Source organism: Sarcophilus harrisii, chromosome 3, assembly GCF_902635505.1.
Source record: "Sarcophilus harrisii chromosome 3, mSarHar1.11, whole genome shotgun sequence".
Lineage (NCBI taxonomy): Eukaryota > Metazoa > Chordata > Mammalia > Dasyuromorphia > Dasyuridae > Sarcophilus > Sarcophilus harrisii.
Window position 1 is genome coordinate 228187968 of NC_045428.1, and position 20455 is coordinate 228208422.

Here is a 20455-nt window from a genome sequence, read left to right on the forward strand (position 1 = left end):
AATACACAAGCAATTTTTTTTATTTTTGAATATTTTCAATAATTTTTTAATGAAATTAATGCTTGTGGGTGAGTAAACTTTATAAAAATAGCACTATATCCCTTTGCTTGATTAATTTGACCAAACTCAAGAGTCAGATTACATGCTGACATAAAAAGGACTGTTTTAATTTTAAAATAGAGATGTACTCCCGAAATCAATTTCAGATAAATGCAGTCCACTTAAAGGATCCTATTTTCAGAGTTGGGATAAGCAGGTCAACATACTCCTGAGCTTCATTTCAAGGAAGAGAAGAGCAAAATCCAGAAAGCTAAGTGAGCTGCACAAGGTCATACAAATTTGACCTGAGAGTTCTTTTCACTACTACACTAGACCAACTTAAAAGCATGATTCTTCCTTGAAATTACTTTAGTTTCACTGTCTTATTCAGCCACGAAATTCATGTTCTAAAAGCAACACCTATTCCTGTGCCTCTGATGGGAAAGCTACGTCAGAATCTCTATCTAAGGGGTGAGCCCAGGGCAGCAATGCCTCTTTCCACTTCAGGTTGCCTCCAGGACTTTGTCTATTTTGCCTTCGCTCTTCCCCAACTTTTTAGCTTCCATTTATGTGTTATCTTCCCTCATTAGAAAATAAGGTTTTTTTTTTTAATTTTTAATTTTTTTTATTATTATAGCTTTTTATTTACAAGATATATGCATGGGTAATTTTTCAGCATTGACAGTTGCAAATCCTTTTGTTCCAACTTTTTCCCTCCTTCCCCCCCACCCCTTCCCCCAAATGGCAGGTTGACCAATACATGTTAAATATGTTAAAGTATAAGTTAAATACAATATATGTATACATGTCCATATAGTTATTTTGCTGTATAAAAAGAGTCGGACTTTGAAATAGTGTACAATTAGCCTGTGAAGGAAATTAAAAATGCAGGCGGACAAAAATAGAGGGATTGGGAATTCTATGTAGTGGTTCATAGTCATCTCCTAGAGTTCTTTCGCTGGGTGTAGCTGGTTCAGTTCATTACTGCTCTATTGGAACTGATTTGGTTCATCTCATTGTTGAAGAGGGCCACGTCCATCAGAATTGATCATCATATAGTATTATTGTTGAAGATATAATAATCTTCTAGTCCTGCTCATTTCACTCAGCATCAGTTCATGTGAGTCTCTCCAGGCCTTTCTGAAATCATCCTGCTGGTCATTTCTTACAGAACAATAATATTCCATAAATTCTCTTGTATTTATGTTCCTAGCACATAGCACAATACTTGATACATGGTAAACACTGTGCTAGTAGACTGACAAAAGCATAAATACTCAGGAGACAAGGAGTACAGTATAGTGTTGGCTTTATTTTTTAATCATCAGTGTGGTTCTGGATAATCACTTAATCTTTATGGCATAAATTTTCTCATTTATAAAATTTGTGAAATAGATGATACATCTATGATCCTTTCTGGGTATAAGATATAATAACGTTAACCCTAAACACTTTTTAATTTTGCCGACTTTTTAGGTTGATTTCCTAGGTTTCATTTAGTTAAAAAAAAAATCTGGACATCTCAAATTCTCTGGATTTCCGTTGCTAGCTACCACATTTTATATTGTTAAACAAGTCCTAGAAGAAGAAACTAAGAGACTTGTGAGGATAGTGACAGGAGTCTTCTTGGTTTGGAGGAACCAAGAAAACGATGGACAGAGTTGTGTGTGGCACTGAGTGTTATTGGTATTGAATATGATTGGCATATACCATTTCAGTGTGGAAGTCTCCCACTTTTCCCTGCCTTCTAAGAGACCCACCTGGAAGCTAGTAAGGAAGCCAGAATGAGACTATAAGAGGAGAGGAAGGAGAAGGTAGTCAGATGTCTAAGAGATTCCGTGGGGTGACTTGCTCCATAGAACAAGAGAGGTTCAGAGTCTCTCAGGAAAGTTCCAATGACTCTATTTATATCAAGGTATGCAAATGGAATCCAGATATTAACTACCACCATCTTTTTTTGGCTGCTCTCTCAAGAAAGGCTCTAAGGGAAGATTCTATCAAGAGCCTATCTATAGGAAGACATGAAAGAAAAAGCTACACAAATCCCTTAGTGATCTATTGGGTAAGTTAAGATAGGGAAGCATGGAATGGCTGAGGCAAGTGCCTACCAGAAGAGTTTACTCTTCTCCCTTATGAGAAAGCTCAGTTAAACAAACAGCAAGCACAGGGCCAAGCTGTAGGATACACATACCAAAGAGATGAAATTCTCCATCCAGATAGCACCTGGTGGTCAGGACTGACAGGTGGTCAGACTGACCGGACTGACTAAGCTATCTATAAACTGTGTCCTGGTGTGTTTTTAGATAAAATATGCCCAGAGCTGAAAGAAGCTTCAGAAGTCATCTCCTGCACTGCCCTCTCCCCCATGCACCCTCCTCCACCACCATCCCCCTCATCCCTCCCTACCCCCAGCCATTTTACAGATGAGAAAAGTTCCAGAAAAGGTCAATAATTTACCAAATCATATTGGGCAGGGGAAGAAGGGCTGGTGGGGCAGAGGTAGTAGATGAATCTAATATCAAAGCTAGTGCTTCTCCCCTTATATATCAATCACCAAAGTCCTTCCCAGTCCTAACAGTCTAGAAGTCTATGACTTCGTGGATAGGATTGGAGGCAAGAATAATAAAAAAGTAACATCAATTCATGAGAGCAGAATCTTCTGTATATTACATTGGGCCATGTGGAAAAAGAATGATGCCTTTGTAATTTATAAAATTATAATTATATATATTTTTATATTTTATATAATATGATATATTATATAAAATATAAAAATTTATAAAACTAGTATGGTAAATTATACAAATTTTAATTTTATTTTGAAAAGATTAATCTTATAATATTAAAGAAATATTCTAAGAGACAAAAATTCCTTATGACATAAAACATTTCTCTAAGTGACAAACCCTAAAATTGAAGATAAGTCCTAGTGATTTAATAAACACTGAGACTATGTTTGGCAATTAGGTATGTCAAATACAATCTATTTCACAATTTGAACTCATATCTTCTCAGATTTTTTAAATCATCTTTATTGCTTTCTCTTAATAACATGTTTAGGGGGGGGAAACTCCCTAGGCAATTTTATTTAATGGCAATTTAGTGCAAAAAGCTAAATTTCACCACACTGATGCTGAAATAGTTAAGTATATCATTAGCTCCTGATCCCTATCACTTTATTTTACCCATACCCTCTTATTCTCCTCACTTTGCCTCATTCAAATAATAACACACAAAATAATGTAACACATAAGATGAAAGACTAATGATTGACTGCATTTGCAAATACAGAGCAATAAAACTCAAAAGATAGAACTGTTTCTTTTTAAAAAATTTGAAATTGTACATTTATCCTTAGGACCTTTTAAAATCTTAATTATCTAATTTCTTACCCTTTAAGCTCATCAGCTAAACACATGCCAAATCGTTTGGTGCCAGTTTCCATGCATCTTCTTATCATAAGCCTATATCGAGGTTCAAAGACATGTAGTGGACAAGGGATTGTAGGAAAGGCCATGGTGCACACAAAGATGGGAACATCTTTAGTCAAACTGTAAAACAATGAAAAATTTTAACTTATTTACACACTTAAGCTGAACTACTCAGATCAGATGAGAATAACTGGAAGGATATAAAACAGATATAAAACAAACTAGAACTTTCATTTAAATAATGAAATCTGGCTTCTGATAGCACATTTTGTTGCTGTAGCAAAGAACTGGAAATGAAATACATGACCACAAGAAACATTTGAGAAAGCTGGGGTGATATAAAGAAAATGGAATATTACTATATCATAAGAAATTATAAATATGGCAGATCAGAGAGATCTGAAGACTAATATGAAATGATGTGATTCACTAATGAAATAGGACCAAGAGAACAATTTACAATATGACTACCATAGTGTAAAACAAAACAATGAGTGCTGAATTTTGATGAAAGCATTGATAAATTGCTTCAGAAAAATGATGATGAAGTCTCTTACTCTGGGTAAAATGAGGATGAAATATGATTTTAGCTATAGTTAATATTGATTTGTACTGCTTGCCTATACTTATGGGTTGAAAGAAAAGGAAGGAAAAAATAGTTAAAAAAAAAAAAAAAAGAAAGAAAGATATTTTTAAAAAGCATTGTTAAAATATTTTAAAATACACAGAATAAAACAAAGTTCAGAAGGGAACATAGACAAATGGGTAATTTTGTTATACTCTTGTTAAGTTTAATAAATATTTTTTAAAAGATACCAGTTCATAGTTTCTTTTATTTTTTAGATATTAAAATGTGTATATATGTTGGCAATTGAAATAATATAAGATTTTTTAAAACACTGACAATTTCATGGTTGATTCAGTGAGCAAGGTCAAAATCCTAAGCCTTAGTGAAAAGTAAGGTCCTCTGCTCATCTGGGCCTTCCTTCCCCCATTTTTGAGTGGTGATGAGAAACAATTTCCTGACTATATAAAACATTAGTTTGTTGATTTAAAAAGTTTGAGGATACAGATAGGAAAACGGTTTGTTTTTTTTTAATGACTTTATTAATACTATGTAGTAGTTTACAATAATACTTAGAAAAAATGGAAAAGTTCTGAGATTTCAGAGGTAATATAATACCTCATATTAAAGCTAAACCAACATCATTAGAGTTCTTTCATATTCAATTATAACACAAATCTGCTTTATTACATTTATAACTATATCTCCAAATTACAATTTCATTTTCCTTGCTACATTTAAAAAATATGTCTATAAGACGACAAGATTAACAAAAATGTATTTTCTGACATCTCAATTAGATACTGATTTGTACTTACTTTGATAACTCCTTCATTTCATCATCATAAACCTTTTTTCTATCAGATAACTCTTCTGGTAAATAATGAAGTATTAATTCTTCAGTCAATGTGGTTTTTTTATAACTTCTGCTTGCCAAAAACTGAAATAAAATAAATGTTAAACAACAATCATATTGTCATGTAGCAAATCCAAAGACATTCAACACAGTAATTTTAATTTTGACTATAAAACTCCTATCTGTAAGTCTTAAGATACAAAAAAGGGATATAGAAAAAAAAAGTATGGAAGATTTATATGGTAATGTAGGACACTACAGAAAAAAAAAAAAGAGAAATATCTAGTACCTTGCAAATATATAAAGTTGTTTTGAAACTTTTCTGTTTATACAGATGCTCTAACTAGTATGAAGAACATTATTTGTTATAATTTAACCTTCCTTATAATTCTCTAACTAAAACTCAGACTGAAAAGAAAATAAATTCAAAATGGCATGTCTTGGTCTTATATCATGTACAAGTTCCCAATATGGAAATATGACATGATGAAATTTATTCTCAACATATGCCAAGCTATGTATTTTCAAGGAAGGATTGAAGTATTATATTGAATTCCAAACGTTTTGTTTTCTTAGGGTTAGCTCAGGCACACAAACTAGGCTAGATAAGTTAAGTAAATTTTTTTTTTTTTGGGGGGGGGAGGAGGAGGAAGGGAAGGAATCACTGGATTCAATATTGAGCACCACTCTTGTAACTTTCCAGGAGGCTGTCTCATTGGTTAGACCAACCCTCGTTTTACTGTTACCCTCAGTCTTTGTCCACATGCTTTATCTTCTTCCTAAGGAGTTTTATAAATTTATAAATATGGCAAAGGCCAGATAGGAAATGTAAGCACAATAAAAGCTGATTTATTTATATACCATTAAGTGGGACTTCTGCATATCTACAATAATTGATAGCTGAATTTGCAAACTAACTGTTCTGGGGACACTATAAGATCATAAAGTACCTTGGAAATTACGGTATTTATTTAATTATGTTCTTTATGTATTTATATATTTTATTTTTAAATTCTTAAAAAACTTGGTAGTTCACATATGGCATACATGATTTTCTATGTACCAGGAGATTTAATACTCCATCACATATGACAATATAAATACAATAATGCTCCACTTTTATGAATCTGACTGCTAGAAGCCTCAGCCATTTGTACCACTGCTGGGACCTTGGGGGGATAGGAGGGTAAAGGAACAGATACAAATAACTGTCACAAAAATCTATGGCCTTCAACAGCAGATAATGGTTTAACAAAACAGCACATTACAAGCAGGCTCATTCTGATGACAAAGGTAACAGCTGAGAGCCAAAGGAGAAATAAAATCATTATCAATACAAAAGCAAAAAACCTCAGGCTACTCAATGTAGAGACAGAGAATCCTACAGAACTCAATGTCCCTACTAAAAGCAACACTTTACAATAGCAAATATGTATAATGGATAAGTGTTTAAAGAAACATTAAAAACATGTTCAGGATATAGTTTTAGAAAACTTGAAAATGTGTATTATAGATTATTTCCAGCAAAAAAAAAAATGGTTAAAATAAATGATTTTTCTATGATTGGTGCCAAATCTTTTTTAAATGGAACCCTAGATTTTATATAAAGTATTATTGTTAGTAATTTACATTTGTTTAGCACTTTAAAAACTTTTCAAAGTGCTTTTATATCAAGTGTCTAATTTAATCATTGGTAGGGTTTAAAATGTGGTATGGTATATCCCTATGTTATAGAGGAAGTAACCAAATCCTGACTGGTTGTGACTTGTCCAAGATCAAACCCTAAGTTAATGACAACACTGGGCCTGAAGCCCAGGTCTCCTTACTTCTTGTCTAGTGAAGTTCATCTAAATAGAATAAATAAATAAATATATACACACACACACACACATATATATATACTTAAATCAAGAGGATGATTAAAAAAATTATGAGTTAGAGGTCCGTTTCTACATTATTATATTTATTTTCACAAGATACAAATAATTACTATAAAGAGAGATAAAGAAACATCTGATTTCCCAAGGAAACATGAGTTTTAATGGTTCTGGTTTCTGACTAACTGAAAAGTGATTACACGCTATATATATTTGGGACTTGAATCTGTTTTATTGAGTATATATCCTTTGTACCTTTAAATTATATGACCCTAAAAATAAATTACGTGTGTGCAATTAAAGAGGAAAAAAGTCAGAGAGAAGAAACAGTCCTGCCCAATGACAAGGCCAAAAGGTGGGTAGAAATTATCTACCAGAGATGAGACATAGTATAATATCTATAAATAAATACGCTTACTTCAGATAGCTTCTCTTTGCACAATGGACAGTCTGGTGTATGATCAAGGCAGCGTTCAAGACATTTTAGGCAGAAAGTATGTCCACATGGAGTGGTAACAGGTTCATAGAATAACCTGATTAAGGGAAGAAAACAAAATCTATTATTTGTTCTCAACAAAAACATGAAAATATTCAGAAAAGACTTCACAACTTAATTTTTATTCATCTTAACTTTATCCAGTACTTCTACTACTGTTGCAGGAGCAATTTCATTTTTATTTCAACTTCTTATCAATAGAAAATAGAGAAATATTTCCTCAAAATTTTTTTTAATAATTATAACATTTTATGAAGTAGTTCATAATTATGTAATTACCTACTACAACCAGGGTTCTCAGACTGTTTTGTGTGTCACAAACCCCCTTTGAAGGCATAGTGAGGCTTATCGACCTCTTCTTAGAATAATGATTTTAAAGGTATAAAATAAAATCACTATATTACAAAAAAATACAAACAAATCTAATTGCATAAAAACAGTTATAAAAGAGGACCACAAATTCATGAACCCTAGGTTAAGGAGCTTTATAATAAAGAATAAAATACTTTCCTATCAGGCACAAAAATTAAATGATTTTTATTTTCTGGTTCTATAGTTCTGTTCTACTATACCTCATACAAAGAGAACATTCAAAGTCTGATGCATCTACCAAGATTACTGGACTCTCTCCCACTTTAGTATTTGGAACAATCTGAGGTAAGGTCTCTCCATCTAAGAAAAAGAATTGACAAATATTAATAAGATTCAGTCAAGTGCATTTCAATGACAAAATGCACTGTGTACCCTTTCTTGGGAAGAAAAGCAGTATATAAATTTAATATAACAAGTTTTATAGAATTAGAAAGATACCAAGTTAAGTACACTGTTTGTCTTTTAATTAGAAAGCATATACAAATTATGTTCTTATATAGGCAATCATGTAAGTTAAACTAATCCTGAAAATTATTTATGAGCTATCTTTGACTTAAAAATTAATCTTACTTAACATGACAACTAATGATATCTATTACTAGTAACTACTTGTTCTTGTCAATGATAATTAATGCCTTTAAAGTATGGGCATGAGAAAGAAAAGGACCTGAATAAGTTAATTTACTTACTCTAAGTAATGATGTTGTTGTTGTGATAGTTTTAGATTTACTTAGGAATAGAATTTTGAAACTAATGACTTAAAAATTTTTTGTCCAATGTAGATTTCAACCTATCATATTACTATATTACTATCTCTTTTCACTACAGATATTTATTAATATGTTTGTATTGAAAATTACATAATGATTTAACACAGATTAAATTTAATTTACCATAGTTTATATTTAAAGTTTAAAATTAAGTAAAACTTTATGTAACTGAAAAAAATCTTAATAATCATTACTTTTGTTACATCAGACAAAAAGGTCTACTTCCAAAAGCTCCCCTATACATTACTATCAGGAATTGATCTTCCCCCAATTTTAATTGGGCTGAAGTAGCTGGGACCTAATGTGACTAGATCAAAGAATTCTGCTTTCTGGACTCTATTTCTAAAAATTTAACTGGTTTGATGAAGAATGGTTATGGTATAGATATCACTATTTCTGATTTAATAAATACATATAGATTTATTCTATACCTTCTTTAAGAGAGATAAATAAATCATCTGCACTAATAATGGAATGTGTAATTTATGCTATTATGATGTAAAGCACAACAAATATTTAAAATAAATGGCAATAAATAATTATATGTGAAAGAAAACAACACACAAGCATTTCTTTCACCAAACAACTGAAGAAAATGCCAATGTTTGGAGGTCTTTATTACTCGAGTAATTATGTAACACTTAGTAGTTTGTAATCTGCAGCAAAAAATATGCCTAGGAAGTTTAGTTGTATGTGAAGTATTGGAAAACCACACTTAGGGAAATCATTAAATTTATGTTCAAACTAAGAACCTAATAGCACTTCTGCTATTATCACTGATGAAGTTTCCATTTCTTTTTTCTCTCACTTCACAATACTGGACTATACTTTTCTGAATTCAAAAAATGCAATGATTTTTTCAAAGTTTTTTGTTTGAGTGATTTTCCCAGAGTGAGGGATTTCCCAGTCCCAGGGGACTGAATCACAAATTTGTATACATTTTACTTAATTTGTTTTATATACCGACAAATATGATAGCATGCATCCCACTTACCACCTTTTTTTAGATACACAACATAACTCAGCACTCAATGCTTTGAAGTCACATCTTCTAGTGAACTATTTATAGGCCACTAACCTTCCTTGGAAATTTTGTTAGGGATGTTCAGATTCTGTACATCTTCTAAATCGGTGGGAAGTTCTCTCTTTAAATTAATATTAGAAAGGGCGGTTTTAAAAGTAGTTTTTTTATCTTCAAAATGTAGATCAAGTACATGATGTGAAGGTGAAGAATCAGAATTTTGATAAACATCAGACTCCTGGGACAGAGTTTTGTTGAATTGGAACAAAGAATCCTGGGAATGAAAGATATAAACAATTTAAGGGGGAAACATCAGGGAAAAAAAAAAAAAAAAAGCTTAATGATCTTTAAAGAAACAAGAGTGTCCGATTTTCTTCTACAACTGTTGCAATTGGTATTAAATCTTAAAATGGAGTATTTTCATGGTGAGACTCTCTTGAGAACCTGCTTCATTTTTCTACACAAAAAAATCTCAAATATCAGAATAATCCCTCCAATTCCTCTTCAAAAAGGCAAAATAAGAGATTCATCTTTTTTCCCTAAAGAGCATTTCTTCTAACCCTTTTTTGAGTTATTTATGTGATATAGCACAAAAGATTCAGAACTTAAAAGTTAGAGGATTCTTGAATTGAAATTCTACCTCTGACACTTAACAATTTGGTTACCACAGAGCAGTTACTTAAACTTTCCAAACCTTAGTTTCTTCTTTTATAATATAGGAGTAATAACACTTACAGTAGCTGCCTCACAGAGTTATTTTGAGTACAAGATACCCAATGCATACAAAACCTCAAAATGTCATATAAATGAGCACAAGTATTATTTTCATCATTCTTCTTGACATCTTCTAAATGACCAATTTTTACAACTGAGGTATTTGCAAAATGGAGTACTTTTTATTGGCACTGAAAAAGACAAACTAAAGCTAAGCATAGCTCAAGGATTATTTGTGTATTTTTCATGTTGTATTTAACATCTTAACTATTTTGCTAAATACTTTTTAGAACATTATAGCACTACTAAATCAAAACTATACCAAAAAATGTATGCACTTCCTACCTTAGAACATCCTGCACTAGAATCATCTTCTAGTTCAGTCTGGGTATTTACATTACTCATAAATTTAGATTTCAATCTGGTATAAGGTGTTCGACTTCGGAAGGAAGATGTTAAATTTTCATGTATATTTTCCAAAGCTGAGAAAAACACTTCACACATTATCTAAATAATTATAAAAAAAAAAAAAAAGAAAATATTTGGGGCCACCTTATTTTCAGAGACAACATACTACAGGAAGCTTACAGATTATGAAGTGTAAAGAATTCCTAAAAGAACAATCTACATTGTGTAAATAAAAAACACACACAAAATCTTTTAAAAGTTTAAAAAGATCTTCCCCAATAACCCAGGGATTGATTTTCCCATAGGAAATATTTAGAAGTTCAACTTTGAGTAGTTACACTACCTGGTTGTTAAGCTAATACTCTCTGATGCTTAAAATGTTACTGGATTCATATGACAAAAGTTTCCTAAAATATTTTTATAAATAAGAAACAATTATTTCTCTCTGAAGTACCAGAAAGTTACAGGAAAAAATTCTTAACAAAAAAAAGTTGGCCTGTACTATGCTTGAAAGTGAAAATCTAAATAATTAAGAAAAAATTCAGGCAAATTCATTTATACTGCATCAATATACTGCAATACTAAGATATTTTAATGTACCTATCATTTCTTTGGTGTACATTTTCCACTGATGCAGATTATCACTCCCACATATCATCTCATTCTATGAATTATCTCAACATTTTTATCTTGTCCATGTTTTCACATGAAAGATCTAATCAATGTGTTAAGGCTTTTTTCTTGTTCTTTTAGTATATTGGGGCTATTTATTTATCCTTTCTCATTCTCATTACTGGCCACATGGTCATAAATAAAAATCCTCAATAACATATTTTATGTCCTTTATGCTCAAGTCCAATTTCCACTAAGATCATACTGATGAAGGCATGGAGGCAAGCTTTGAAGGCTATGTCAGTGAAATCTGAACTCTGGAAGGCTATACCAAATTGGGGAGGCTTTGAGAAAAAAAATCCAACAATAAACTTATTTTCTTTGGTCTTAGAATCAACTTAAATGCAAAAAGACAGTACCAGAAAAGATGGCCACCGAGTGATTTTGTTTTTTTGAGAACAATATATGATATAATCAAAAATTTACTGAAAATTGAATTTTTATTCCCAACTATTTTAGTTATTCATTTAAGGGGAAAATGGTCTATCTACCCAAGTCTACTGGATCACATGCACAAGGTCAAGTGCAAAAGATCGCTATTTCCACTAATACAATATTATTTCATACAGAATTGGATAGTGGATATTTACTACTAGAAAGCACTATATATGGCCACAGAAGGAGAAAATGGTATCCAACTTAGATACCAGAATAGCAAAATTCTTAAATTCATAAAATGTAGAGAAAGTGCTTAATAGCTAATTTAAAGAAAAATGTAGAACTTATAAATGTATCCCTAATGGCAAAGAATTGGAAATCAAAGTGGGGGGAAGAATCAATTGGGGGAATGGCTGAACAAGTTGTTGTATGGATACTACAAAGGTGAAAGAAATGACAAGCAGGATGGTTTTGGAAAAACCTGGAAAGACTTTTATGAACTGATGAAAAATGAATTGAGCAGAGCCAGGAGAATGCCGTACATAGTAACGAGCAATATTGTAACAAAGATAAAACTGAAAAGACTTAGCTATTCTGATTCAAGATGTGATCCAAAATAATTCCAAAGGACCCATGATGAGAAAGATTATCAATCTCCAGACTGAAGTATCCTTTTTTCACTTTTTTTTGCAACATGACTAATATGGAAATATGTTGTGCATGACTTCACATGTACAATTAATTAATATCACATTGTTTGCCTTCTCAATGGATGAGGGAGAGACAGCAAGGAGAGGAGAATTTGAAACTTAAAATTTAAAAAATATTTATCAAAAAATGCAACTGGGAAATGTGTAACAAAATAAATAAAATACACTAAAACTTTTTTTTAAAGAAAAAAAAAGTAGCCCAATTTAAAGGAAAAAAAATTCAAATAATCACTCTACCTTTTGGGCTTCTTTCTTTATTATTCCTCGTCCAGGATTTAAGGCAACACAATAGAGAAACTCCTTCAATGCCTCCTCAGTTCTTCCCAATCCAGAAAGAGCCTGAGCTTTCACATAATGTCCCTATATGTAGCAAATAAAAAAAAATACTTAAAATGCAACATGCATGTAATTCATCCTATTTCAAGAATAATAAGCTTAAAGAATAATCATTGCAATTAATTTGTTAAGCAAATTTTAAAATAAATGAAACATGCTTGAATTATTTTTTATATTCCTTTGCCAGAGTTAATGCCAAATTATTAAAATCTAAATATCTTCAAGCTATCTACCTACTAAATTACAAAGGAACTTCTAGTATTTTATAGCCAGAAGAGATAAGCTACATATAGGAGGCTTGACTGTTCTTTCTAAGGTCAATCTGATAGCTCAGCTTTTGCTAAGAGGTGTTCATAGCTATGTTATACATTTTTAAAAATTCATTTACATGTTTCATCAGTGTCCACTTAAAGAGAAGCAGTAATTTCTTTCATTCACCATAAATTTACCTCATTTGAGTTTCAAACTGTGTTGTTTTTCACCAAACTTTCACCATCATCAAGTTTAATTCCTTACAGAAACTATGTCAACCTTTTCCCAGCCTTGATGGAGTCTTCTAGTTTAAGTGTATAATTTATTATATGTTCAAATAGATTTACCAAAATGAAAATTAAAATCACCCTATAATTCCTTACTGTTTCAATCTAAGAGATTTTCATGTAAAAAAAAAAAATGATTGCCATATTTGCAATCACCTATCTCTGTGCTTTAGGCATGTAAGCTATAAGAGCAGGTCACACAGATTAGCAATGGTCTCTCAATTTTATCCCTGTATTTTTTAAAGTCTCTGCTGTTATGAAATACAACTCATTTTTTCTAGTGATTTATTTTGTCAATTTACCTTAGAACATGTAGACTTAACTCATTTGCTTATTTTAATTTTAAATCAGAAGTAACTATTTGCATTATAAACATGTACAATGCACAGATGATAAACTGGAGACAATCACTGAAGAAGTTACTAGCATGCAGAAGGACTAGGACAAGCTTCTTTTAAAAAGCAAACTTTTAACTGAGCCTTGAAGGAAGCCATGAAAGCCATGAGGCAGAAATGAAAAGAACTTGAAGCACTGAAGACTTATTCAGTAAAAAATGTACCAAGTCGGGATGTAGGGTGTTATGTGCAAAGAAGAGCAGGGAGGACAGTGTCATTGTATTATAGAAGATGTGGAGGAGGATTAAGGTCTAAGGACTAAGAAGAATGGAAAAGTAAGAGGGCATATTGTAAAGGGTTTATTATCTCTGCCTCTTGGTTTCCTTTAAGTCTCAATTAAAATTCCACTTTCTACAAGAAGCCTTTCTCAACTCCTCTTAATTCTATTGCCTTTCTCTTTTAATTATTCCATATTTATTTTATAAATCTTATTTATACATATCTGTTTGCTTCTTCCCCCTCCCCCACCCCATTAGACTGTGAGCTCCTTGAGGGCAAGGATCATCTTTTTACTTTTTTTTGGAATTCCCAACACTTAGCACAGTATCTGGCATTTAATAAATGCTTATTGACTGATTCTGAAAACCAAAAGAGAAATTTCTATTTCATTCTGGAAGTGGTCAGGGACTGCTGGAGCTTACTGAGGGGAGTGGAAGGTAACATGGTCAGACATATGCTTTATGAAGATCATTTGGCAGGAAGATGGACTAGAATGGAGACAAACTTGTGGCAGAGCAATCAAAAGGCTACTGTAGTAGTTCAGGCATAAGGTGATAAAAGTACAAAGTAAGAGAAAAAGGAATGTCTAAAGGGAAAATTACAAATGTAAAATTGACAGGATTTGGTAACAGACTGGAAATGGGAGAAGAGAAGCTGAGGATGACAGTTAGATGATCAGTTTAGGGGACTAAGAGCTAAAGGGAAATAATGAACAATGCATACCCCTTTTGGGCTTTCTGGAACAAGATGCCCGACCTCCAGGTACCCCTTCGATCCCCTTCCTCCTATTCTAACTTCTTCTGGTGAGCTGACCTCCCCCATTAAGATGAGACACTTTTTGAGGGAAAGGACTGTCTTTTTCTTATCCTGTTCCCTATTGTTGAGCACAGTGTCTTGCACACAGAAGTGCTAACTAAACTTATATTGAATTGAAAAGAAAATGAATTAAGTTTTGGACATATCATGTTTAAGATAGTTATAGAACATCCAATAAGAGAGGTCCAATAGGCAGTTGGAGATTTAACGTTGACATTCAGGAGAGAAGTTGCAGTTGAATATATTTCTACACAGAGATGATCACTGAATATAAAGGAGCTGTTGAGATCACCAAACAAAATAGTATAGAGGGCACAGGGAAGAAAAGAGGGCACAGGATAGAACCATATGGGACACCTATTAATGGATAAAGATCCAGAGTAGGAAGAGGAGTGGTCATACAGGCAGAAGGAGAACCAGGAAAGAATAGAGTCGAGAGCTTAGAGGAGAGGAATAAGGAAAGGAAGATGATCGACTGTGTTAATTGCTACAAGGTGGGCAGAAAAGGTAAGGGTGAATAAATAAATACCTGATAGACTCAGGAGTTAAGCCTTGATGACAGATAACTGGAGAGAGTAGGTTCATTTGAATTATAAGTTCAGAAATCAGATTGTAGAAGGTAAAAGAAAGGAAGGGGAGGCATGGATTACGGACAGCTCTGTGAAGGAGGTTAGCCATGAACAGGAAACAAGATAGAAAATGATATCTAGTAGGCATGGATGGAGTATTTTGGATTGATGGGAAAGACCTGAGTGTGTTTGTAGGCAGTAGGGAAGCAGTCAGAGTGGATAGGTAGACTGAAGATTCTTTAGAGTGGGGATGATAGTGGAGGCAATCTGCTGGAGAAGACAGACTAGAACAGGATCACTTGTTCATGTAAAGAACTTTGCTTGGCAGAGAAATGGGCTACTCCTTCATGTAATACAAGAGTGAAGGAGGAAATAGTGGGGGAAGGTATTTGAGTAATGTGAGATAAAGAAGAGGGAAAAGAAGGCGCTCCCAGTGAATGGCTTCATTAGATATATAAAAGAGAAATGGACTATGAATGAAGAAATCTGGGTTCTAAAGGTTATAAAATCAATTACTTGGATATCTCTCTTCTCTTTTTTTCTAAGAAATTCCATGCTAAAGGGATGTCCATCAACTGGGGAATGGGTTGAATAAGCTATGCAAAGCATGTTTCCATATTAATCATGTGGCAAAAGAAAAGCAAGGGAAAAAAAAAGAAAGGAGAAAAAAATTATACCCCAAACTTGGGAAGATTTAGGTGAACTGATGTAAAATAAGAACCAAAATACTATGCACAATAACAGCAATATTTTAAGGGAGATCAGAAAAACTTAGTTACTATGATTAATACAATGATGCAAGAAAATTTCAAAAGACTCATTATGAAAATTGCTATACACCTCCAAGAGAGAACTCATGAAGTCTAAATGCAGACTGGGGTATAATTTTTTTCTCCTTTCTTTTTTTTTCCCTTGCTTTTCTTTTGCCACATGATTAATATGGAAACATGCTTTGCATGATTTCACATACATAATGGATATCATAATGCTTTCCTTCTCAATGGGCAGAAGAACTGGAGGGAAGAAAAGAATATAGAACTCTAAAGTTGTTTTTTTTTTCTAAATGTTAAAAATAAGTATTTTTTTTTTAAAAAAGAAATGTTATTAATTGATAATTCAGGAAGGGTAACAGTTTTTTCCCCTTAAAATTAAACTTTTTGTTACTTTCAGAATAGTTTACAATTGCCATTATCTGAGAAAGACCAGATAGATGGATATTATGTAGGTAGTTGCACGGAACCGGAATTTTTTTTTTTAATTTAAGTTTTATTTTTCCCCAGTTACATACAAAACCAGTTTTAACATTCCTCTCCCTCCCCCTTTTTAAAAACATTTTAAGTTCCAAATTCTTTCCTTCTACTTTTACCCTCATTGAGAAGGCAAGCAATTTGACACAGCTTATAGATGTGTAGTCAGGCAAAACACATTTCCCTGTAAGTCATTCTGTGAAAGAAAACATATACAAAAAATCCAAGAAAAATAAAGAAAAAAAAAAAGTAAAAGTATTTTTGATATGCATTCAGGGTCTACCAGTTCTTTTTCTAGAAATAGATTACATATTTCATCAAAAGACCCTCAGAATTGTTTAATCATTGTATTGCTGAGAATAGAAAAGTTTATTCATAGTAGATCATCACACAATATTGTTGTTAGTGTACAAAGTTCTCCTGATTCTGTTCATTTCACTTCTATCAGTTCATGTAAGTGTTTCCAAGTTTTTTTGAGAGCATTTTGGTCATCATTTATAATATAACAATATTCCATCACAACAATTCGTTCAGTCATTTGTGATGACTGCGTATTTTAAAATCAGCCGGAGTCAGGTTAAGGGAAAAATCCTCATCTTTATTCTTTGCAGAGGTGAAGGGGGATTGCGATAGGAAGTGAGAGCAGTGGCAACACAAATCCGATCAGCAGTCTCTTCTCTGCCTCTCTCTCCACCCACCAAAATCATCTCTACGACATTTGCTATACAACACATCAAAACCTGCAGAGAGTGGGGGGGAGCCATTCTTTCTCCAAGCATATATTAATAGAGTATCATCCAATTGCTATTTAGCCTCACGTGCTTGGGACCTCAGTGCATCAACTCGAGCTTCAGCCCATTACAGTCATTCCCCAAATGATGGCCATCCCCTCAATTTCCAATTCTTTGCCACCATTAAAAGAACTTCTATAAATATTTTTGGTCCTTTTCTTTTTAAGAGGTCCCAACCTCTTTGGGACAGTACCACTACTGCTTGGTCAAGGGGCATACTCATTTTTATAGTTCTTAGAGCACAGTTCCAAATTGAAACCGGAATATCTAATTGAATTTTATTGTCATTATGTCATTTCAGGTAAAATCTGTTTATTTTTATTTTTATATCCTCAACACCTAACACAAAATAGGCATGTTAACAGATAATCATTTTTTGAATTGGAACATATATACCAAAAAATTATTAAAAAAAAAAAAAAAGAAAAGAAAGAAAGAAAAAAGAAATTGCTAGAGTAGCTCTAATGACATTTTCCCATGGGATATAGGACCTTATTTAGAAATAAGGTCCAAAATTGATATTAAATTTGTTTCACCTGGACACTTGGAATAGCAATAGGATCGATGTACAGAAGTATAAGAAGGAAAACTTTAGTTTCAAACAAGGAAAACTTTCTAACAATTAAAATTGCTCTAAAATAGAATGAATTACTTTATTAAAAAAAAAAAAAAAAAGGAATTCTCCACGATCATAAATCTTTCTGACAAGACCATCTGTTAGGATTATAGGAATTATAATATAAGTAGAAAGAAATTTAGAGATATAATCCAGTGTCTTCATTCTACAAATATTATAAAAATATCTTCAAAGTTCAGATGGAGAAACTGTTAGATGATACCTGAAGTCTACTCCAGTTCCAAGATGCTTTCATTCTATGAGAGCAGCAGATTCCAGAGCCTCTCTAGAATGACTATGGTAAAAGAAACAACACATTTCCTTTCTTTACATATATCATCCTAGTGACTTCCTGGGAGCCATATCTGTTCCTTTTCTTTACTAGCTATGAATCGTAAGATGAACCCCAAAGAAAGCAAGTTATCATGACAGAACATCATATATTACCAAATTGACCCTAACTAAAGATTCAATTGCTACCTCCATGAACTGATCTGATTATTTGATAGTTAAATCTAATCCCCCTGAGCCTATATCTCTAATTATAGATAGTTCCACATTCTCTTCTGAACATGGCTTCTTCAACTTCATTAAATCATGAAATGAAAGCATAGAGGAGAATTTGAATTTATCATTAGATACACTTCTAAGTCCACATTTGTCACCTGAGTCTTTCAAGCCTAAAACAAGAGACAATTTTATTTAAATAGAAATGCAATTAAAGGAAAGTAAGAAGGAAGGCCACATGGCACACTGGAACAAGCACTGTACTTAGAAGTCATCTGAGTTCAAATTCTAGCCTACCACTTACTAGCTATGTGCTATTGGGTTCTGAAAACAATTGCTACATCTCAATTTGTTTGCCTTAGTCCATGTGATTGATATGCACAATTCCCAAGAATAGAAAATAAAAGAGAGAAAAAGTATTTGGTTAAATTAACAAGATCATAGACTGATCTGTAAGAAATATCGATGGCCATCTAGTTCAATCTCATTTTATAGTAAAGAAATGGAGGACCAGAAAAGTTAAGTGATTTATCTCCTGTGATCCATCACAGCGGTACTAATTATTTGAGGCAGGATTTGAATCTAGGTAGGCCTATGACCACAAATCCAGGCTTCTTTTTACAATACCAGTTGGTATTTCTTAAATGACAGGAGAACAGTAACTTTTTTAGTTTAAGAATCAAAATATAGACAGATATTAGAGAACCTCTAAATAATAAGTTCAGAAAGTTTCTATGCATTTCCATCTTTAGCTTACTTAAATCTATTGAGCCTAATTTAAATTACTATTGTTAGACTATTATTTATGATTATGTTCCTTTTTGTGCCAGTGTGGGGAAAATTCTAATTTCCTTACTTATAAGATCTGGGGACCAAAATCAAACATTTTCATTAACACTTTCTCTATTTTGTTTTTCTTAATCATTTTTTCCTTTATTTAAACCTGTCTACAATGCAGATGTACAATCTATAAATGTCATACTTCAAAATTATTAACCTTTACACTTAAACTTATAAAAGCAGCTACTCTACTTAAACATAAAATTCCTACTATACTTCTTCACTTACCATTCCACAAAAAACACTTACTTTGTTTAGAGATTATAGTTGACTAATATTTATCCACTTATCCGTACGTTATTTAGTATCTGTCCAAATTAGTGACATATTAAAGTTCCTAGGAAGGCCAAGACTATATATTTTAACTTCATTAGTAAAAGCATAATTATTCATGAAGATACTTGTGTAATTATACTGAAATTGCTAGTGTCCATATATACTTAATAACACTTATGTCTCTTTTTAAAAAGTTTCCCTAGACAAAAGTACTGTTTCTCTTGCAGATAAACCTATTACTTTTCATTCAAAAATAAGAAAGATTACCTTTGGCCATAGAGGTTTACTTCTGCAAACTGCATCTGCATCATGAAGGGCTTGATTATATTTCTTCATGACTGTGAATAATTCTGCTCGTTGTACTATTAACAAACTGTCACCAGGAGCTGTAATTTAAAAAAAAAGAAAAGAAAAGATTTAAATGTTTATTCTAAAGTACCTGAAAATCTTCTACAAAATCTAGAAAATAAACATTAAGAAAAGAATTCTTGCTATCCATCGTCAATTGTACATATTCCCTTAGTGAGCATTTGGGCAGTGTAATTAGGAAGTTTTTATATCAATTTTTTTTCAGATATCCATAAACAGACTTAAGATATCAGAAAGTATATACTATAAACACACACAAATATTCAAGACTTCAGCTCAGTGGCCAAAGTGAATTTTCCACTACAGATACCTTAGCTAAAACAATTTAAACTATGAAATAGTTTAAATCAATATAGACAAAATAACTCGCAAGAGATTGTCAAAAAGTATATCTGAGATATTCATAGCATTGATGACTTAATTTGTTTCCCTACATAGAATAAACCTGATTTTCTCTTGCAAACAGAAAATAAAACAGAAAATTCTTCCACATGAGAGTGGGAAAAAAAAATTTCCCTTCCTCTACTTGTCCTTCAAATGGGTAGGAAGATGGGGATGTTACTAAGAATTGCTCATCTACTACTACAGACATACTCTCACAATGGTAACAATGGCAGTGATACAAA

General features: G+C 32.4%; 1 protein-coding gene across 4 annotated transcripts in view; it reads right to left on the bottom strand.

The window, feature by feature from the left end:
- The window catches only part of LONRF2 (LON peptidase N-terminal domain and ring finger 2), an 80201-nt gene that overhangs the window by 12714 nt on the left and 47032 nt on the right, over positions 1-20455 (bottom strand). The window contains exons 2-9 of one of the 4 annotated variants that reach the window (XM_031959140.1): positions 19728-19846; positions 12547-12669; positions 10487-10648; positions 9485-9701; positions 7837-7936; positions 7187-7301; positions 4854-4975; positions 3432-3590 (exon numbers count right to left, since the gene is read on the bottom strand). In XM_031959140.1, coding sequence (XP_031815000.1) covers positions 3432-3590; positions 4854-4975; positions 7187-7301; positions 7837-7936; positions 9485-9701; positions 10487-10648; positions 12547-12669; positions 19728-19846 — 1117 coding nt within the window. The remainder of the gene's footprint in view (positions 1-3431; positions 3591-4853; positions 4976-7186; positions 7302-7836; positions 7937-9484; positions 9702-10486; positions 10649-12546; positions 12670-19727; positions 19847-20455) is intronic. The other 3 variants (XM_031959141.1, XM_031959142.1, XM_031959143.1) reach the window with 3 other exon arrangements.